The sequence below is a fragment of the Heloderma suspectum genome, chromosome 6 (genome assembly GCF_057233095.1).
Source record: "Heloderma suspectum isolate Gila_16-S chromosome 6, 16-S_ref, whole genome shotgun sequence".
Taxonomy (NCBI): domain Eukaryota; kingdom Metazoa; phylum Chordata; class Lepidosauria; order Squamata; family Helodermatidae; genus Heloderma; species Heloderma suspectum.
In genome coordinates, this window is record NC_139463.1 from 37,514,525 (window position 1) to 37,537,511 (window position 22,987).

The 22,987-nt window shown below is 45.8% G+C and overlaps 1 protein-coding gene across 1 annotated transcript in view; it reads right to left on the reverse strand.

The window, feature by feature from the left end:
- DOCK5 (dedicator of cytokinesis 5) overlaps positions 1 to 22,987 on the reverse strand; it is a 234,958-nt gene that overhangs the window by 182,378 nt on the left and 29,593 nt on the right. The window contains exons 2-3 of the mRNA XM_084803950.1: positions 9,577 to 9,660; positions 2,110 to 2,150 (exon numbers count right to left, since the gene is read on the reverse strand). Coding sequence (XP_084660076.1) covers positions 2,110 to 2,150; positions 9,577 to 9,660 — 125 coding nt within the window. The remainder of the gene's footprint in view (positions 1 to 2,109; positions 2,151 to 9,576; positions 9,661 to 22,987) is intronic.

A 22,987-nucleotide genomic window follows, 5' to 3' on the forward strand; every position in this document is an offset into this window, starting at 1 on the left:
TCAATTGGCATCTCCCATGCACATCCCCCATGTACATACACTTCTCCCATGAACATACACATACACATCTCCCATGCACATCTCCCATGCACATCCCCCATGTACATACAGTTCTTCCATGAACATACACATTCACATCTCCCATGCACATCTCCTGTGTACACACACATGCACATCTCCCATGTACATACCCATGCACATTTCACATGCACATCTCCCATGTACATACACATGCACATCTTCCATGTACATATACATGCACTTCTCCCATGCACATCTCCCATGCACATACACATGCACATCTCCCATGCACATCCCCCATGTACATACACATGCACATCTCACATGCACATCTCCCATGTACATACACATCTCACATGCACATCTCCCATGTACATACACATGCACATCTCACATGTACATGCACATCTCACATGTACATACACCTGCACATCTCACATGTACATACACCTGCACATCTCCCATGCACATGCACATCTCTCATGTACAAACTGTACATGGGCGGCTTTTCTGAGCATCTGTAAACTAGCTCTTGGCAGGGATCCAAACGGTGTGCTCAGAGAACCTAGATCAGGGATGCAGAACCTGTTTCAGCCAAAGGGCCGAATTCAAATTTGGAGAAGCTCTCGGCGGCTGCATTCCAGTGGTGGGCAGGGCCGAAGTCAAGGGGTGGGGCCAAAGTCAAAGGGGGAGGGGTCAAACTACCAGCATATCTTTGTTTAAAGCTCTTCCTGCCAGGAACTAAGCTTCAGGAGAGGCATTTCAACCTTTTAGAGGGGGGGGGAATCATTCAAAAGCCAGGAAACCACCAAATAACTGGGTGGGGTGGGGAAGTGGCAACTACTTGGTGATGTGGCAGAGGGGGCATGGCTATCTGGGGAATCCCAGAGGGCTGGATTTGGCCCCCAGGCCTGAGGTTCAACACCCCTGGCCTACATGCATAGGGGCTGTTCTGGAAACCAAGTGCCCCATCCTACTGCCCCATCTAATGCCATTCATTTTTCCCAGTTCGGTCGTCTGGAAACAGGTTCCTAATGAAATGCTTTGCAGCCTCAGGTTCTACTCCACTCAACATGTCTGCAGTTATTTCATCCCGCCGTAACAAAGTTTGGCATTGCTTCACTTGCCAATGTTAGATGGTTCCATCACCTGTTTAATTTATTTGGCATAAACTGCTTTGCTTCTGCTAGTCTTGGAAGAGAGCTGAGGAGCTATGCAGGGCTTTGACACTCCACTCACTAGGGATGCTGGAGAAATTCGAGACAGACTAAAATGAGCTTGGATTTCTAAGAATCCAACCTGCAGAATCTGCTGTGGAGCCACCCCCTCAGGCAGCGCAGTCTGTGGACTTTCAGATTTTTTTTTTTTTTACTTCCTGTATTTGATGCATATTTATTCATAGGAAAATATGCACATTTCTGCTGAAGAGAAGTTGAATGGGGGGCAATACGCTAAATGTTAGGCACTAAGGTAAATTATGTAAATTGTAACGAAACCTCTTACATTATTATTTGCATATTTTCCCGCATGACAAAAAAATAATAATTCACATCTGTCTGTGAGCAGATGACAGAACAAAAGGTGCCTGACAATCCACTAAACACAGATGGAGCGAATTCTACAAAGTGTGTACATCCCTACCACTCAATAACCACTGCAAATTGTGCTTAATCTCATTCTGACTTCCTTCGGATTTCATCAAGCACCCGTCTCATCATTTCAAACCTACTTTTGTAAACCGTAAGTGCCAGAAACCTACAAATATATATTAATGCTGAAACTGGGGCCAACTGGGTATTGAGATACCCACTTCTTCACCTAAAATCAAACGTTATGTTCTCGCTTTGTGATCACAAAATTGCAGAATTCACACCTCCCTGCAAATATTTGTTTTCTAACACCACCAATGTTTTGGAAAGATTTGAGAGAAAGAAGGTGTGATGGAGGTCTGACGGAAGAGGAAGTTGCACCAGAAATTGCATACTAAAATTACAACAGCACATTTCAAGATCTGATGAAGTTTAACATAAACACACGAGAGGAGGAGGAGGAGGAAGAGGAGGAGAATGAGAAAATATGATGTCATACCTTTTTGGATTTATTTCGAAGAGTGTATCCTCTGTACCAGTCTGTCAAGGAAGATGGAAAAAACAGAAAGCATGCCTTCATAATCAGAAATAAAATATTCAAAACTTACTCAAACAATCCTTACACATGAAAGGCACGTGCATTTTTACTTGGAAGTAAGTCCCATCATGTTTAATGGAGCGTAATCAAAGGGAAACATGTATAGCAGGGGAGCACAACCTCTTTGGCCCCAAGGGCTGCATCGGGCGCATATCCATATGCACATATGTGCGTGCTTGCACATACACACAAAAATAAGCCTGGAGTTGGGAGATAAGGGAAGGCTCTTTTTTGCTAGAGGGACTGGAGATAAAGGCCAGTTGCTTACCTGTAACTGTAGTTCTCTGAGTGGTCATCTGTGCATTCACACATAAGGGCTCTGCGCCTGCACGGAGCCTCGATTCAGGAAACTTCTCTAGCTGAGGATCGTTTTGCTGGGAACTCTCCCCCACTGCCCTACCCTTGCTAGTGCTGGCAAGAGAAACCCAGGGTAGCGCCGCCACAATTCTTGGGCCAGCAGCAGATGCCTGTGGGGTGGGAAGGGGAGGGCGGGGTTTGGCGAGCTGCCAAAAATAGGTTGGCAGGCTGCATGCAGACCATGCACTGCAGTTTTTGCACCTCTGGATTAGAACTTTAAGGGAGCAATCCTATGGCTGCTAGTCAGTGGCTAGATGGCCAAAAGGATGTCTGGTTTTCTGGGAACTGACCTTCCCTCACTTCCGCGCTGCCGCAGGCAGCGTGGAACAGTCCCATCCTCCGCACTTGCAAGAGGAGTGCGAAGTGGCCAAAACGGGGCATTCTGGGGGGGGGGGGTGTTCCAGTGCGGGGAGGGCGGAAATGCCTGCACAACACATCCAAAGTGTCATCCAGCAGCTTCCTCCCCCGCTCCGCCCTCCTGTGGCTAGACAGCCAAAATCATCTGTCTAGCCACAAATGCAGGGCAGGAGAAGTGCGGAGGGAACGATCCCCTCCATGCTTTTCCTGCCCTGCATTGGATAGGTAGTCACCTCCAAGTTCAGAGGCAGCCGCCTACCTGCATAGGATTGCACCCTAAATGAGCCAAGATTTAGTCTGCAATCCTATCCATGCCTACTCAAAAGTCAGCCCAACTGAGTTCAATTATTTACTCACAGTTAAGTGCGTTCCCAACCTGCTGCCCTCCAGCGGGATTGGACGGCAATCCCCATCATCCCTAACCAGCATGGGGTCTGTAATACAACCTGTCTGGAATGCACCAGGTTGTAGAAGGCTGGCATAGAGGATTCCAGCCTTAAAGGGTCCAATCCACCAACTGAGGAAGTGAATGCAGCAAAAAACCCTGCTTGATTTTATCAGCACTTACTGAAACTAGAATACGTAAGTTCAGGCCTGCTGAGGTTTCTGCTAAGAGAAAACCTCACTGTTTAATACAATTTTGGATCACCAGCTCAGCCTAACCAGAACCGGCCGGGACAGTTTGCAGCCAAGAAAGGTGGACTGATTGTAATTAAAATCCTGGATTTTAGGCAGTTGTAGAAATCTCTTTTGCACCAGAAACTCTCATGTGGGGCGCAATCAATGCTAATTGCCAACAGGGTCAGGAGTAGTTGGAAGTGAATGGAAATAAAATCCAATAAAGACATTTCTGGGGTACTCCTGCGCTGTAGATGAACTGAACTGAAAAGCACCCACATAGCTCCTACGACAGGGGTGTCAAACCTCTTTCAGCCTGAGGGCCAGTTCAATTTTGGAGGCGCCCTCAGGAGCTGTATTCCAGTGGTGGGTGGGGCCAACGGCAAAGGGGAGTGGGCCAAAATCCCCCAAATCCCTGAAACGCCAGTATATTTTAGCTAGTCAGTGTTGGGGGGGGGGGGCACAGGATACTTCAGATTCCTGAATCTGAGGTCAGAGACAGTGCTCTGACCTCTGACACAGGAGTCTGAGCTCACTGTACCCTCCCACTCGCAGAGAGAATGGGTGGAGAGAACTGCGCCAGCTGCCCGGAGAGAACCGCGCCAGCTGCCTCTCCGAGCTACACATTACCTCAGAGGGGATGGAATGGGGGAGGTTCTGTGGGCAGGAGGGAGAGGACCGGGGAAGCAGGGATACGAGCTAGCCCTCCCCAGCCTGCTTCCCGCCCCTTCCACAGAGCTCTGGCTAGCTGGTCAAAAATGCCCGAGTAGCAAAAACATAGAGCGGGAGAAGCATGGAGGCAAAGACTGCCTCCGCGCTCCTCCCACTGTGTACACAGGATCCCGTTTAGGAAGCTGCTAAATGGCAGGTTCCTAAACAATGGCAGCATATTTTATATTCTATATTTGCCACACAATGGCAGCACATTTTACCATGAAGTTTTTACTGCCAGTAACTAAGCCTTAGGAGAGACATTTCATCCTTTCAGAACAGGCAAAACCCAGGAAACCACCAAGCAACCAGCCGTTAGGATAAAGGGGGTGGGCCAGGGAAGGGCGCATGGCATTCCGGGGAACTCCAGACAGCCAGATTGGAACCTCAGGCTCAGTGTTCTGCACCCCTGATATACCCACACAGAGATCAACACTGCTGCTTGTATTCTTGGACCATCTTTGCCTGTATCCTTGGACACTCTTTGGTGACACCGCTATGGGGACTGTCATGAGAAGCCCCTACACTTCAATGTTTATCGCTACACCGCTGCTCTTACCTTCCATCAGCAGTGGGAAGGGCAGAGGGAGAACCTGGCACCCGCAATTTTTGGCTTGGCTAGCCTGCCCATCTACAGAGCCCTTTCAGACTCCAGAGTATACATAAATGCTAAATATGACTGCTGTTATTCTGTTGACCGTCCCAATCGAGATGGAATTTAGGGGCCGAGACACTCCTATAACTAAACTGAAGCCAATCCATTCCAAGTACATGCCATTGAAATCCATTAAGTTTTCTCCCAATAGTGCACAGGATTGGGAAGCAAAGGAAAATCTACTTTCTTAAAGCACAGGCGAGGTAGTTTTTGGAAAAGGAAAAGGCACATCCCGCTTCTCTGATAAACGGCAACTTTTGCTTTGTCTCTCTTTTCCCTGCTGGCAAGGTCAGCTAATACTTCGCTCCTTTGGCACATTCAATCTCCTTCTGCAAAACACTCTCCCCCTCTTCTCTGTAAAGACGCCCATCAGCAACATAATCTCTTTTGACATGTAGGCTCCAACTAGCTATCTCCGGTGTCAAGGTCGACGCGAAGTGAAAAGAAACCGACCGCCTTGTGGAACTGCTAAGCAAGCAATTGGCTTTGCTTGCTGGCGACACGAACGGAAGCTTGGCTGCTGGGAATTCAGTTTGCCACTAGCGGTTGCAGAACTGATGTCCCATTCCTAATTTAGGAATATAAAAAGCTGCCTTATACTGGATCAAGGCAATTGGTCCATCTAGCCCAGTACTGTTGGCACTGACTGGCAGCAGCTCTCCGGGGTTTCAGGCAGGGGTTTTTCCAGCCCTACTTGGAGATACCGGGGATCGAACCTGGGACCTTCTACATGCAAAGCAGGTGTTCTGCCACTGAGCTGTTGCCCTTTACCAATCATCCGGAATGTAGGAAGCTCCCTTATAACCAGTGGATGCTGGTGGCTCCAATTTCGGTGGGCCATTAGAGCCAGAACTCTAACGGAGCTATCCAAAGTGCTGAACCCTAGCCCCAAAATGGGTTCAGCACCTTGGATAGCGCCTTTAGAGTTTTGGCTGGTTCTGACTGAAACCCACAATGGACTCGCAGCCCCGCTGAAATCAGAGCCACCAGCCTCCGCTGCTTATACTGATTCAGACCTTTGGTCCATCTAGCCTAGTATCGTCAACACTGACTGGCAGCGGCTCTCTAGGGTTTCAGGCATTCGTCTTCCCCAACCCTACCTGAAAATGCCGGGGATTGAACCTGGGACTTCCTGCATGAAAGTGAGTGCTCTGCTCTACCACTCAGCCACAGTCCCTTTAGTGTCATATAACTTGATGCTTACAGGAGGGAGAGTATCCCAAAAATGGAGATGTAGTCCCCAGCATTTGTGTGTCTCAATTCTCTTCCTACCAAAAGCAGGTTAGCTCAAATTCTATTAACTAACTCTGCAAGAGATGGAAACATTACAATTTAATGGCACCTTTCAAGAATGGGCAGTTATCGAACGCTCTGGAAGTCAAGCGAAGGACAAGACACAGGAAGTGCTATTTGTCCCTTCATAGCTAAAGATCCAACATCCTTCAACCCAGATGAGCCAGTGTGGTGTAGTGGCTATAGTGTTGGACAGGGAGCCGGGAGATCCGGTTGCTAGTCCCCACTCGGCCATGGAAGCTCACTGGGTGACTTTGGGCCAGTCACAGACTCTCAGCCCAGCCTACCTCACAGGGTTGTTGTTGTGAGGATAAAATGGAGGAGGAGGAGGAGAATGTAAGCCGCCTTGGGTTCCTTACTGAGGAAAAAAGGCGGGATATAAATGTGATAGGTAAATAAATAAATAAATAAATAAGGTGCACCCACAAACTATCACTCAAAAGCTCACGATGTGCAGCTGGAGTACCAGTTAACAGGCCCTAATTCAGCCTTCCCCGATCTGGTGCCCTCCTGATGTGTTGGATTATGGCAGAGTGAGTAATCGCTTTCAACCCAAGGACCAAATTCAAGTTCGGAGAAGCTCCCAGGGGCCACATTCCACTGGTGGGCGGGGCCAAAGGCAAAAGCGGCCGGGCCAAAATGCAAAAAAATACTAGCCAATTGTGGCTTAATGCTCTCGCTAGTGCTGTGCCAAAAATTTCGACTCTACCTTTTTTAGTATTTCATGGGGCAGTGGAGAGAGGGGGCAAAAACTCTGGAGAAACAGGCTGGGAGGGGTGAGAATTTGGGGGAATTTTCTCTTGGGGCGGGGGACAGGGTTTCCACATACCTTTTTAAATATAGGCAATTCTTGAGGGGTCTTCTTTCTATTTTTTATTTTTTTAAAAAACACCCCCAGGCTTCTTCTCCAGCCTGGCAGTTCTTTCTGAACGCCCAGGAGACCATAGAATCAGGGTTGGAAGGGGCCTACAAGGCCATCGAGTCCAACCCCCTGCTCAATGAAGGAATCCAAGTCAGACCATCCCTGACAGATGCCTGTCCAGCCTCGTCTTGAATGCCTCCAGTGTGGGAGAGCTCACTACCTCCCTAGGGAATTGGTTCCATTGTCGTATTGCTCAAACAGTTAAGACGTTTTTCCTGATGTTCATCCAGAATCTGGCTTCCTGTCACTTGAGCCCATTATTCCATGTTCTGCACTCTGGGATGATCGAGAAGAGATCCTGGACTTCCTCTCTGTGGCAACCTTTCAAGTACTTGAAGAGCGCTATCCTATCTCCCCTCAGTCTTCTCTTCTCAAGGCTAAACATGCCCAGTTCTTTCAGTCTCTCTTCATAGGACTTTGTTTCCAGTCCCCTGATCATCTTTGTTGCCCTCCTCTGAACCCTCTCCAGTTTGTCTGCATCCTTCTTAAAGTGTGGTGCCCATAACTGGACACAGTATTCCAGATGAGGCCTAACCAGTGCTGAGTAGGGGGGAACTAGTACTTCCTGGGATTTGGAAGCTATGCTTCTATTAATGCAGCCCAAAATGGCATTTGCCTTTTTTGCAGCCACATCACATTGTTGGCTCATATTCAGCTTGTGATCTACAACAATTCCAAGATCCTTCTTGCTTGTAGTGTTGTTGAGCCACGTATCCCCCACCTTGTAACTGTGCATTTGGTTTCTTTTTCCTAGGTGCAGAACTTGGCATTGATCCCTATTAAATGTCATTCTGTTGTTTTCTGCCCAGCACTCCAGTCTATCAAGATCACTTTGAATTTTGTTTCTGTCTTCCAAAGTATTAGCTAGTATTAGACCCTGTGACCTCGCCCTCTCCAATAGGCATTCAAGAAGAACTCCCAGCTGAGAAGAAGCCTCAGCTCCTGAAAGCGCAGGGGGTGTTTTTTTAAAAAATAAAAAATTGAAAGAAGACCCCTCAAGAATCACCTTTAAAAAAGGTATGTGGAAACCATGTCCCCCTCCCCAAGGAGAAAATTCTCCAAAATCCCCACCCACCCACAAAAGAGGTAGAAAAAACTATGCCTCCTTCGCAAGCAGAGAAAAAGTTCCTGAAAATAAGGGGTAGGCACAGCGCTTGCCCTTACAGCCTTAGGAGGCAGTAAAGCTCTAACTAAGCCTTAGGAGAGGCATTTCAACCTGTTAGAGTGGGGAAAAAACTGCACAAAACCTGGGAAACCACCAAATGATTGGTGGTTGGGGGAAGAGGGTGCGGGGCTTGGGAAGGGCCACTTGGGAAACCCCAATGGGCCAGATTGGGAAATTCGGCACATTGCTACCCCAATCTGCTTATTTTTGACCAATTGTTGGGGAGAGGGGCGAAAAGAAATTGCACCCGAAAATTTGCCAGAAAGGATGAGAATTTGGGGAAAATTTCGCAGGGTGCAGGGCTTCAATGCTTACCTTACTGTAAGGAGGTGGCAGATAAGAGTGGGGGTGCTCTTTCTTTACCATCTCCCCCCATTCTGTCCTTGCAGCCTCTCTGGCTGCTTCAGCTTCTTGGAAACCCCCCGGAGGACTTAGCCAGAACTTCCTCCCTTGTGGCTTCCCTGGGCTACCGACTGCTGAGGGCCTGAAAGCTGAGAGAGGCGTGTTTGGGTTTGTTTGTTGTTATTAAAAGTCCTTTTAAAAACAGCAAGAAAAATCATAAGACAAATAACAATAACTCCTCACTCAGCTTCCGGACCCTCAGCAGGCAGCCACACAGGGAAGCCCCGAGGGAGGAGGACCTGCCAAGGTCCTCTAGGGGGTTTTCAAAGAAGCGGCCAGAGAGGCTGCAAGGACAGAAGAGGGAAAATCCTAAAAGAAAGAGCACACACACACACACACACCCCTCGGCCACCTCCTTACAGTAAGGTAAGCACTGAAGCCCTGTACCCTGAGAAATTTCTCCGAAATTCTCAGCAACCCAACAAAAGAGGCAGAAACACGGCTGCTTCTTTCGCAGGGAAACAAAGAGTCTGTGAAAGGGCAGGTGGGGTTTTGGCACAGCACTGGATTGAGACCCCCAAGCCTGAGGTCCCCCTGGCCCTAGACTACAATTCCCATCATCCCCAGCCAGCACAACTGTGTGGCATAGCAGTTAGAGTTATCAGAAGAGGACCAGGTAGACCCAGATTCAAGTCTTCACTCGCCCACAAAGCTCACTCAGTGACCTTTGCAAAGTGTCCTGTATGCTTGTCGCTGCGACTGTTATATCTTATATCTGGCCACACTCATGCTTATATGCTGTATTGGAAGGTAGCTTTAAAAAAAAAAACACCAACCACTTTATATAATAAATAAACATTTAGCCCGAGCGTTAAAACTTAAATTTGGAGTAAGGAACTTGAACTGTCAACTCTCCCATCCCATCCTGGAAATCAAGTGACCACTTACCTTCATACATCTCCAGAATGTGAACCGTGTCACCAACCTGCAGGGAGAGTTCCACATCCTGGACAGCATCATAATTGTAGATGGCTGGAGAAAAATGGGAAATAATAGAAACCAAGAGTGAATAACTGAGGCCAGGGCTGGTGTCATCACTAATATTTCCAGGCCAAGGCACACGCACACACCCTTATCCTGCCCCCAGAAGCCACCATTTAAAATTTCCTACGCTGTGGAGCTCAAGAGCGTTCTGGGAAATGTAAGTTGGCCTCCACTAGGCCCACATTGGACGAACATCGTGTGTAAGTCCACTGCTGTCACTGAATTGGTTTTTATTGGTACTCTATTTTTCAAAAGGTTAATTTAGTTAAAGCTGTTAATATTGTGTTTTATTCCTTTTCTCTTTTATTGGTCATCACTCTGGAATCTGTTTAGATATAGAGCAGTATATAAATGTTGTAAATAAATAAATAAAATATAACCCTGCTCAGTGGACCTATGCCAAGGGCCGCCTGATGCCAGCCCTGACTAAACAAATATTAAACGAGGGGGGAAAGCCTCTATTGACTCCAATGGATGCTTTTCTTTTCTTTTTAATCCTTGCACCAGGGGTGGGGTGGGATTTTGGGAAGAAAACGGGTATGGAGGGAAGGTTTAATCCTACCCTCTACGCACATGCTGGTCCTGCTCTGAATTCAGGGTATTGTGCACTTGAACTCTTGCGTTAAAAAAAGAATAGGTTCAGCTATATCTTATGCAATTAACATAATGTGTAGTTTGACCCACAGGTAATAACACCAGAAAGGGCGGGGGGGGGGGGAGTACAAGAACCAGGTCACAGATGTTTTCAAACGAAGACAGTCTGCTGTGCGAAGGAATAGCCATGTTCCCCCTGCCCCCGCTCCATTTTTGCAACTGCTCAACTTTGAGGTTTCGCCCCTAGGATTATTATTGGGGGATTTTAAAAAGTCAGACTTAAGAGTAAACAACAATCCTTTTCTAAGTCTGAGGGGGCCAGGATTCAAGCTCCAGCACAGTCACAAAGTTCACTGGGCAACCTGGGACAACGACCATCTCTCAAACTAGCCTGCCTTGCAGGGTTGTTGTAAAGCAGGACTGCAGAACTTCAGGCCCGGGGGATCAATCCAGCCCTCCAGGATTCCCTAGAAGCCCGCACACCCTTCCAATGGCCCCACCCACTTTCCTCCGACCACCAATCATTTGGTGGTTTCCTGTGCATTTTTCTCCCATTCAGAAAAGTTGAAATGCCTCCCCTAAGGCTTAGTTACTTAGTTACTATGGAAGGGGCCATAGCTCGTTGTGATAGAGCCCCTGCTTTGCATGCAAAAGGGCACAGGTTTGATCCCTGGCTTGTCTAGGTAGGGCTAGGAAAGAATCCTACCTGAAACTCTGGAGAGCCGCTGCTGCCAGTCAGTGTTGACAATACTGGGCTAGATGGACCAAAGGTCTGACTCAGTATAAGGCAGTATAAGAATTCCTATGTTCTGGGTGTCATTGGGCCTGGCATGGTCCCTCAGCCTCACCTTCCTATGTACTGGCAGTATATGCTGCTATTTGGGGTCCTTTGGCCCTGCCTGATTTCGCCTTTGGACCCCTTGGCCCCCTCCCACCACCGGGATGCAGCCCCCGAAAGCATCTCTGAAATGGAATTCAACCCTCTGGCTGAATGAGGTTCTGCACTGCTGTTATAAAGATAGAGATAAAAGGTCCCAGTGTGGTATAGTGGGTAGCGTGTCAGAGTAGGATCAGAGAGACCCAGGTTCAAATCCCCATTTGAAAGCACACTGGGTGTCATTGGGCCTGGCATGGTCCCTCAGCCTCACCTACCCACAGTGTTGTTGTGAGGGTAAGAGTTGTGAGTTAACCCTGTACACGACCTTGAACTCCTTGGAAGGAAGGAAGGAAGGAAGGAAGGAAGGAAGGAAGGAAGGAAGGGCAGCAAAGACAAAATGGGTTCACCCTAGGGACATCAGAGAAGTCCGCAACCGAATCAAATGCATTTGGATGTCTATGACTCCGACCTGCAGATTCCACAGTAGACTGGCTTTTTCCAAATCACACAGGCTTGCGGACCGGTTTTTCACTTGGGGGCGGGGGAGTGGGTTGTGCTAATTCACTTTTTCTGAGTCATGTGGACTGGTTTTTCACTTTTGGAGGGGATTTGTGCCAATTCGAATTAGACCTCGAGCCCATGAGCACTACTGCGCAAGAGCACTAACGCGTGCTATTAATTAATTAACGCGTTAATGCACAATAGCACTGATTCACATTAACTAATGTGCAGGAGCTCATCTGCGCAAGTGCACATTAGCACATTAGCGCAAGTGCACATTAGCACTAAAGTAGAATGAAATCCTGGTAAACAAATCCAGTTCCATCAATGAGCAGACGACGGAACCAAAGACCCCTGAAAATCCGCAAAACACAGGCAGAACGGGTTTAACAAAATCTGTACATCCCTAGTTCACCCTCATGTACAATGCCCTGAACAGCTTGGAGTCAGGGGAGAATACACCCCAGATTTAAGTCCCACCTCTGCCATCGACTCTGTGGGCAACCTTGGTCAAGCCAATCTTTCTCAGTTCCCCATTTATAAAGTATTTGTGACCCATCTGACACAATTCATAAAAAGAAGACAAAGGATATCTGACCACACCAGGGGAGAAAGATATCCGGTTCATGCTCCAGCGGATGTTTATTAAAGGGCACTTTTTGGAAGGCACAAATCTACAAGAACTTAACACAGAAACCCACCAGATTCATCTATATTGAGGAATATTACTTCCTGGCATAGAGCCAATACAAACAAAATGACTGAGCTTAACCACACAGGAAACAATAAACTCCCAACTTTCTTTTCAGACATGGAGACTATAAATAACACTTCAATAAAGGGTCAGTTTTGGAGGTAGTTTGCTGGATATTCTGAGAACAGGCATCAGCCATGTCAATAGCCAGCTATTTTAAGTTTTCCTCTGAGGGTTTTTTTTTGGCTAGTCTTCAAGCATGTTTCTTCCCAATCCAATCCAATCCTTAGGTTTGTGACTGAAATACCACCAGTGTTCACAGAATTATGCCAGTGGTGTTTCGGGTTTTGGGTTGTTGTTTTTCCTTCACTGATTTTAGATATGCTCAGGGCAGATTCACATGGGAACACAGAGGATCAATAAACAGCTGTAGAAAAATCCAACAACAAAAAGACAGATGCATAAGTAGATATGGTCCCCAATTGGTTGCAATGAAACTTTTTTAATCAAGGGAAATGTCTGTAAAAACAATACAAAATCATACACTGTAAAAAGATACAGAGTTACACCCTCCCAAGCAGCCTTGTAAATAAGCCTACTGTAGTTAGTAGCCTGTGTGTGAGGGTGTGTTTTTTTTAATCTATCTATCTGGGCTGCTAAAGGACTAGCAGCCAGTGTTTCCAAGCTGACTATGGAGGATGGGGCTTCTATTCCTCCTCAGTCAGCATGGAAATGCAGGATGCTAGCTACTTAACAGGATAGTAATTAAAAAAAATGCTTTCCACCAAGTGGGATGGCAGAGGGGGGACGAAACACACCAGGAAAGTTGTTAAATGGAAGGTTGCTCTAAAAAGACAAGACACCCAGTAGAGTGAACTGTATTCAACAAAATCATACACTATCTAACCATACTATTCTAGGGATGTGAAAGAATGGGGGGGGGAGCCATAAAAATGGTGGGGGGATATGAAAAAGATGTTTTTTCCCATTCCCCGCCCCTCAAGGAGTTTTGGAAAAAAAATGTTTTAAAAACCAGTTTTCCATTTCTGTTCCCCCCCCTTTTGCCTGCAAGCCTTCACATCTCTACTATACACTGGGCATGCAGCTGAAATGCTTTTAAGCAATATTTAAAACCCAATTACAAAGAACTACTTATGGAAATAATAAATACATTTGTGATATTTTAAGTAATGTGAAGATTTAAAAAAAACCTGAAGATTTTATTTTTTGAAAGCTGTTTGTCGTAATAGCTGGTATATATTGGGGATGTTTGCACATAACAGTGGCACTCAGTGCAAATCATAGTTTAATTCACAATTTCTGGGGATACGTGTTGTGTGTAAGCCACTTCCGGTTTGCAGCAACAACTTACAAATGCCCCATTCGTTGGTTGTTAGCGTGACATTCAAATTTGGAAATGTTGGGTTGTTCATGGGTTAAATAACCCAAAGTTAACTTAAGAACAAACCATGGGTTAACTTGCATGCGTAGCCGCAAATTGTGGCTTAATTAATTAACCCACGATTTCTCATCAAATGTTGCCATAAAATGCAAACCAGGTCACTGTATAAAAGCATGGAGTATATGCACAGTGTATATTTTATTTGAGGGAGTTCCTCTCCCTATACCTGCCCGAGGATTGAGATCCGTTGGAGGGGCCCTCCTCTGCGTCCCACCAGTGCAAGACATACACTATGGTGGGACGTGGAAGAGAGCCTTCTCCGCTGTGGCACCCCGGTTGTGGAATGCCCTCTCCTTGGAGGCCTGATTGGCGCAGATGTTAGTTTCATTTAGGCACCAAGTTAAAACATGGCTTTTCACCAATGCCTTTGAGGGCTAACTGAATCCCCTAAAGTCGCACACTGTGTAAACTGTTTTAGATTTCTAATTGGCATTAAATTGTTTAATGGTTTAATATGCTTTTAGCTGTTTAAATTATTTATTGTTTTATACTGTTTAAATTGATTTTAACTGTACGCTAAGGCGGGATACAAATGTTTTAAATAAATACATACATAATGGTCAGATACTACCCTCATTCGGGCATGCAACCTCTCACACAACTTTAATCTGCTACACCATGAACAGCTCAGAGAAAGGTCCCCCAAACAGAATTGACATCCAATATCAAAATCCTACAAGTTAGGCTTCAGCAGTATGCGAACTGAGAACTACCGGAAGTACAAGCTGGGTTTCGAAGAGGAACTAGAGATCAAATCGCCAACGTTCGCTGGATCATGGAGAAAGCAAGAGAATTCCAGAAAAACGTCTATTTCTGCTTCATTGACTACGCTAAAGCCTTTGATTGTGCGGATCACAACAAACTGTGGCAAATTCTTAAAGTGATGGGAGTACCAGACCACCTTACCTGTCTCCTGAGAAACCTGTACGAGGGTCAAGAAGCAACAGTAAGAACCAGACATGGAACAACCGAGTGGTTCGAAATTGGGAAAGGAGTACGACAAGGCTGCATATTGTCACCCTGCTTATTTAACTTATATGCAGAGTACATCATGAGAAATGCCAGGTTGGATGAATCACAGGTTGGAATTAAGATTGCCGGGAGAATTATCAACAACCTCCGATATGCAGACGATACCACCCTAAAGGCAGAAAGCGAAGAGGATCTCAAGAGCCTCTTGTTGAGGGTGAAAGAGGAGAGTGCAAAAGCTGGTTTGAAACTCAACATTAAAAAAACGAAGATCATGGCATCTGGCCCTATCACTTCCTGGCATATAGAAGGGGAAGAAATGGAAGCAGTGACAGATTTTACTTTCTTGGGCTCTAAGATCACTACAGATGGTGACTGTAGCCATGAAATTAAAAGACGCTTGCTCCTTGGGAGGAAAGCTATGGCCAACCTAGACAGCATAGTAAGAAGCAGAGACATCACCTTGCCGACAAAGGTCCGTCTAATCAAAGCTATGGTTTTCCCAGTGGTAATGTATGGCTGTGAGAGCTGGACTATAAGGAAGGCTGAGCGTCGAAGAATTGATGCTTTCGAACTGTGGTGCTGGAGAAGACTCTTACGAGTCCCCTGGACTGCAAGGAGGTCAAATCAGTCCATCCTAAAGGAAATCAACCCTGAGTGCTCATTGGAAGGACAGATACTGAAGCTGAAGTTCAAATATTTTGGCCACCTAATGTGAAGAGAAAACTCTCTGGAAAAGACCCTGATGCTGTGAAAGACTGAAGGCAAAAGGAGAAGGGGACGACAGAGGATGAGATGGCTAGATAGCATCACTGATGCAATGAATATGAACTTGAGCACACTCCGGGAGAGAGCGCAGGACAGGAAGGCCTGGTGTGCTATGGTCCATGGGGTCACGAAGAGTTGGACACGACTGAACGACTGAACAACAACAACAATCCAGCTTTTTTTTTAAAAAAAATGTATTTTTGGTATTTTTATCTACACACAAAGAGATCACACTTTCAAAATGTTGTGTTTAACACAATATCCATGAATAAAATTCTGCCCTGCTCTCCTTCTTATTAATGAAAGCTGATTTTTATGACAGATCTCAGCTTTAAATTGTCCCGTCGGCTACACACAAAAACACAAAAGCAGTTATACTTATTCACTGTAGCACTTCCCAGTGGGAAACCTTGACGGGAAAGACACATGGTTTTAATCAAAGCCATGTTTCTGCAAGGCTAGAGAGAAAGAAAAAAAGTCAACCTGAAAGCAGACTGGATTCAAAAGAGATTTACCCTCTGTAGAGACACAGGTATAATCATGGTGGCTCAATGGATGGAACCCCCAAAATAATTTGGAAGTGGAAATAGAGCAAGTTTATATTGAATCCCCACTCGTTCATGAAGCTCTCTAGATGACCTTGAGCCAGTTACTCTCTCTCAGCCTAACCTGCAAGGTTGTTGTTAAGGATCAAAGTGTGTGTGAGGGGTCACATACGTCCCGCCCTGAGATTCTTGGGGGAAAGAACAGTGTATGGATATAGGACAGAGACACGTTGTTCTACTTTATTCAATGGTCAGTCATACCACAGCATCTGACTTCCAGCTTGCTAGTTAGTGCAACTTCAGATTCCCAAGAATCCCAACTTCTATTCAAAACAAAGAGAGAAAGTTTCTAGTCCTTGGGATGCAGAGATAAATATAAGGTACCTCCTTGCAAGTACCTCCTTTTTGCAGACCCTGCCCCTGCGTTTTGCTGCGTTTCTGCATGGGGAGTGACTGAATGATCCAATCACAACTGATGCAGGGACACTGCCATTACCCTACAGGTTCACACAGCACAGGCTAATTGCCTGACCAAACAGTCATTCAGGGGGACAGCAGAAGGCCTCCTCTACAGACAGGTGTTTGATGCTTACAGGCACTCTGAAGTGCTACATTTCTGCCAGCACAGAGTTTGGCCTTTGTTGGGTTAACACAATGCTGGCTTAAAATCTCCAAGATCAAAGTGTGTCTACAAGTCATATGTAGTCACTCAAAAACCTTTTCACAGCTTACATGGAATGGACCCGGGGGAATTCTCCCTGACACAAAAAGCACCCACACTCAGACAGGTGATTTAAACCGGGGATGTTGAACTTCCAGCCAATGGGCCACATTCGGCCCTCCCAGGTTCCCCAAATAGCCATGCCCCTTCCCCTGGCCACAACCCCTGGCCCTACCTCAAGCAAGCATCCCTTGTTTGGTGGTTTCCTAGCTTTGCCACACTCCCCCCCCCCCCGTTCTAAAATGTTGATACGCCTCTCCTACGGCTAAGTGACTGGCACCAATAGCTTTAACTTAAAATAGGCTGTTTTGTCTTCACCCCTTGTACCTTTGGTCCACACTCCACCACTGGGAAGTGGTTTCCGAGAGCTTCCCCGAAACTGAATTTATTTGAACTGAAACTAGTAGACATCTGGGTAATTTGTGGTAGATCGGCCATGGAGTTCCAATTCCCTGTTCTAACAATACCCTTTACTTGGGCAAGATTAAATGTTCTTCCTTTGGTAGATTGGGTGGGTGGGCATAAAGGGGTTCTGAAGAAGGACAGAGCTAGCCTGGCTTCAGGTGTCTATGCTGTGGTAACCTCCAAGTAAGATTACTGCAGTGCACTCTATGTGAGGCTGCCTTTGAAGAAGGTTCGGAAGCTCTAGCTTGTGCAAAATGCGACAGCCAGACTGATAATGGGGACCAGAAGGTCTGAAACTATAAGACCGATTCTGGCCCGCTTGCACTGGCTGCCTATATGCTTCTCAGCCCAATTCAAAGTGCTGGGTTTTATTTATAAAGCCCTACATGGCTCGGGACCACAGTACCTGACAGTACCTCTCCCAGCATGAACCGACCTGTACACTATGCTCTGCATCCAAGGCCCTCCTCCAGGAGCCTCCTCCGAAGGAGGTTCAGAGGGCAGCAACAAGGGAGAGGGCCTTTTCGGTGGTGGCACCCCATTTATGGAATAATCTCCCTGACGAGGCCCACCTGGTGCCAACATTGTCATCTTTGCGGTGCCAGGTTAAAACTGCCCTCTTCTCCCAGGCATTTGGCACTGTTTAAAGAGTCTCTGATTGTCTCTGGCTGATGGTTTTCAATTGTTTTAGATATACAGTATGTTGTTGCGTGTGTTAAGTGTTTTATGTCATTATGTGAATGGTTTTTAGATTTTATATAATGTATTTTAATGTTTTTTAATTGTTGTAAACTGCCCAGAGAGCTTCGGCTATGGGGCGGTATAGAAAGATAATAAATGAAACGAAATGAAATGAAATACCTCCAGCGAAGGAGAGCACACTACCTCCCAAGGCAGTCTGATCTACTGCCAAATGGCTCTTACCATTGGGAAGTTTGGTTCCAGTCCTGCCATTCAGTGCAACAGAGAACAAGCCTGCTCTCCCTTCCGTGTGACAGAATCTTTGAAGACAGTTATCAGGCCTTCCTTTTAACTTTCTCTTCTCCAAGCTAAATTGAGAAGGCTTAGGGGGAAAACCAGGAGCAGATTTGTATGTGAAAAGGCTGCAGGGCTCAGTTCTGGTATTAAGACACATTCCTGGGCGAAACATGCGCTCAGTGGCACCCTGGTCCTTAATTCTAAGTATATGTCCTTCAGCAACTATTTTGCACTTGGTAGACCTCAGGGCTCTGATTAAAAAAAAAAAGTCAAAAGCCCCCCCCTGCCCCCCGCCCCACACACACACCTTAAAGGGAATAACAACAAAAAAGAAGCAAAATGTATCCCTTTTACACAGCGAAAGATTCCACATTCCAAAAGGTACTATCTTGCAAGCAAAGGAAAAGTAGTTTTGATGCAACTCATCATCCGGGGGTGGGGGGGAGGACACGAAGTAGCGACTTTCATCCAGTCGACTGGCCCAGGAACATAGAGATTCACTGTATATAAAATGTTTTCAGCAGCTGTTACACGCAAGCTTATGGAAGACATATTGCTGTACTGTTGTTTTTCCTTGAAAGCTTTACTGCTGGCGTTTGGTGCAATTTGGTTTCTTGGCAGATCAGTGCCTCATCAGATGTTAACCCTGCTTGGAGTTCATGTTTGTGTGTGTGTGTGTCTTTTGACTATAAATAAAAGAGAATTAAAACTGAAGTTTGGGTATTTAAGATCATCACCACCTCCTCCTTGTTCTCATTTTTTTTTAACAAAAAGTTGTTGTTGTTAATAACAACAACAACAACAACAAGCCCCACCTATATAATACATAGAAATGTAACAATAATAGCAATTTAGGCTGCAATGTTAGCTAATTCACTGATTTAATAATCAATTAAAAACAAGTTAGGGCACAATCCTATGCATGTTTAGACTGAGAAGAGGCCTACAACTCTCAGCATTCCCCAGCAAGCATGGGGAATGCTGGGAGTTGTAGGCCTTTTCTCTGTCTAAACATGCATAGGATTGCGCCCTTATTTTGACTAAAAAAGATGCCCCCAATTGACTAAAAAAGATGACCCCAAACAACTGGTCACCCTACGGCAGCCTTCCCCAGCCGGGTGTCCCCTCCAGAAGTTTTGGACTGCAACTCCTGACCATTGGTCATGCTGGCTGAGGCTGGAGGGAGTTGAAGTCCAAAACATCTGGAGGGCACCAGGTTGGGGAAGGTTGCTTTAAATGGTCCATCCACCAGATGCAGGAGAGAGCCAAGCAAAGGATGCTGATCTTTGATGCTACTGCATCTCCTTGATGGTTATGACGGATGAGGTAGTGTATGTTTAAGACCACCCAGTGAGCGGCAGATTAGGGTCACACCTCTGCCACTTACTTGTGGCCCACAGGCTTAGACAAAGTCATAGGCTTAAGCAAATTGCTAGAAAGCTGTATTTTCATATGTATGCATTTCATATGTATTCATTGCTATGGATGTATGAAGAAGAAGAAGACAAGCTTAGGCAAACCACTGTCCTCTCAGCCTCAGACTTCCATCTGTGAGATGGGGATAACACTGAGGACAAGAAGACAGAAGTTTGACTAAGGCCAAGGCGTGAGTGGTAGAAATGAGATTTTATCCGGGAACATTCTGATTCACATCTGAGCCGCTGTGTCACAGAGGCTGTCAGTTCCTTATTTCCGTTTAAGAAAATGCTGTTCCTGCTTCTCCTTGGGACCGAGATGGTTTAATATCTGATTGGGAGCGGGGGGGGGGGGCAGATTCTACAAGTTTGTGAGATTTGAGAGAGTTCCACCCTTAAAGGCTGCCTAGAAATAAATTTAGGTAGATAATCTGGAACCTAGCAATTCACACTTTCATTCACTTGGTCACAGTTGGGAAAGTAAGTTTGTGATGGAATGTTCAGAAAGACTGCTTTAAATACTGTGTGTGTATATTTGTGTGTGTGTGTGCGCGCATGCGCGCGCACGCACGTGTGTTTGTATCTCTCTGTGTGTATACACACTCACACAGACATAGGCATACACACACAAACGCACACTATACTATACACAGACTTTGCAAAAACGGCTGTGGATTTCCTTGATACGGCAGGTCAAAGGGACAAACACTGCAGCTGGCCAGCAATAAAAATGTATGACCTACAGCAACCACTGGAATGATCTGAGATAAAGGCAGCCAAGGTGCAAGCTTCAGGGCACAGGCGGATTCCTCAGTGGGGTCAAACCAAGGAGGGTCGGTAACCTCTGGCCAGGTGCACAGTTTTGTATGTTGTTATTGTTATATAGATTTATCGTCCACTTTCAGGGCAAAAAACGCCTCAGAAAGTGGGTTATATGCTAATTACAAAACATATAAAATCCATAATCAAACCCTAAAAACAATATTCAATCCAGAAATCATTAAAATAATAAATAAGATAGAACAAATGGGATGGTGGCAGCAGAACCTTAGGGAAAGGTTCAATACGCTAAAATTAACCAAATGCAGACTGGAATAAATGTTTAAAACCATCCTAATGATCAAGAAAGAGGGGCTCATACACACTTCCTGGGAAATGGCATTCCAAAGATGTGTAGCCACCACAGAAAAGCCCCTGTCGCTGATAAAAAGAGCACTGTCCGGGCCTAAGCTGGCCTCAGAGCTGTTCAGATCTTTGGCTCAGGAAGTCCTCTCCCCTAATGTCCCTTAAGGAAGGGCCTTAATGCAAACAACAGAAGAAGTGAGTTGGATGTGGATTCCAGGATTAGGTCACTACAAGCAGGGTGGCCAGTTGTCTTACATTACAAAGGACAGTCCTCTATTTGAAGGAGACCTCTACTGAAGGGCTGTCCAGTCCAAGTCCATTTTAACAATAAAGAGCCATCAGAAGGAAGAGCTGGACCCTGAAGCTCCCCAGCCACAGTTAACACCTGGACAGCAGACTGAGCAGACAGACAGACAGGTCACCTGGTCACAGCCTTCCACACTATGGTGTGATGCATTGTATTTCTATTTAAATTATACTTACTATTTTTAAATTTACATCTATACATATCAATTAGCATATGCAAATGTTATGGTCTTTTTTTTTTTTGGCAATGCGTAAGTGGCCACACAAGTGGGAAAATAAGACATTAAATATTGAAATCCGAACAAAAATTAGTGGTGCAGCTCGGCAATTTTAGACCCAGGACTTACGGCACAGTCCTATGCATATTCAGACAGAAAAAAAGTTCTACAACTCCTAGCATTCCCCCAGCCAGCATGGCCAGCTGGGGGAATGCTGGGAGTTGTAGGATTTTTTTTTCTGTCTAAACATGCATAGGATTGCACCTTGAATGGTCTTATGGGGGCCTTTACACGGCCATGTGTATTACTTCAGTTGCAAAACAACACCTAACACTTCTCTACCCCACAGCCCCACAACTGTCGTTCCAGACTTTAAAACTGCTTCTGCATTCCTGATATGTTAGAACAACAACAAAGCTGTTTGCCAGCCCTAATAAGCTAAACAAATGAGCACATGCGTTTCTTGCAGTTTAAATGCACTTCAATCAAAGCACCATCACAACTACAGGAAAAAATTGAGTTTCTTTCTGCACCTGCTGCAGTCTGGGTGGTCAGGGAGGAGGGTTGTTCGCCCCAAAGTCCAACCCTACGACGACGCCAGCACAAATGGCCAATCGACTTGCTTTAAAACTATGTCGAAGTGCTGGAACCCCTTTGGCTAAATCCATGATCCTGCACTTGGTTCAGACACAGTCCCCCTGCCCATCCCCATCTTCAAGCCAACTATGATAAGAGCTCCTTTCTGAGCAACCCACCCTGTCTCTCCAGTGGCATTTCGGCTGAAAGCCGTAATCTGATAGAGGGAGCCGTCCCCAAGCTTTCTTCTCCGAACAAAGAGCTGCATTGATAGACTTCGCATTGAACAGCTCAAGCCTCATTACATCTTTCAGGCAACAGGAGTCACGAACCATTGTATAGCGGGGCGGGAATTATGCATTTGCAGCCATGGACTTAAAGCTGGCATTTAGACTGCACTTTGGGGAAAGGGTTGCTATGCAGCCTATTGCCAAGTTCTAGTCAAAACAACAGTGACTTTATTGGGAAGGGGAGGGGAAACCCTCAAGAACTGCCCAAGGGGATGGCCCTTCACTTGTACAAAGGCCTTTTGATCTTCCAAGAAAAGTTGTTGAGGCTCTGCTGAGATGTTTAGGACAGAGAGGGTATAGGTCAGATATCAAAGTGAGCAACTAGGGATGCTGGAGAAATCTTCAACGAGACCAAATGAGTTCGGATTTTCATGAATACGACCCGCGGATTCCACAATGGACTGGCTTCTCCCCTGTCAAGCAGATTCCACCGACTTGTGGACTGGCTTCCTGGATTTTCTGATCTTTCTGGATCAGACTGGATTTCCCAGACTTGTGGCATGGCTTTCTAACTCTCCGAAATTTTGAGCCGTAGAAAAATACACCATTTTTTAAAAAAACAGCCCAAGATGCACATTTCCCCACAGGCTAAAGCATGAAAATGTGCATTTTGTGGTAATTTTCACATTTTCACATATGAAAAATTGCACATGTGCGAATTTGCGCAAATTTGGAAACAAAGAAAATCCAATTCTGGCGATGGGTTAATGACAGAATGAAAAGTACCTGACAATCCATGAAACACAGACGGAACAGATTTTAGATAATCCCTATGGGCAACACACACCCACGAGATGCGCTTTTGAATAATGTTCCCAGCACATTAAACGTCAGATCCAGACTCAGCCATATTTAGAGTAGACCCATTGAA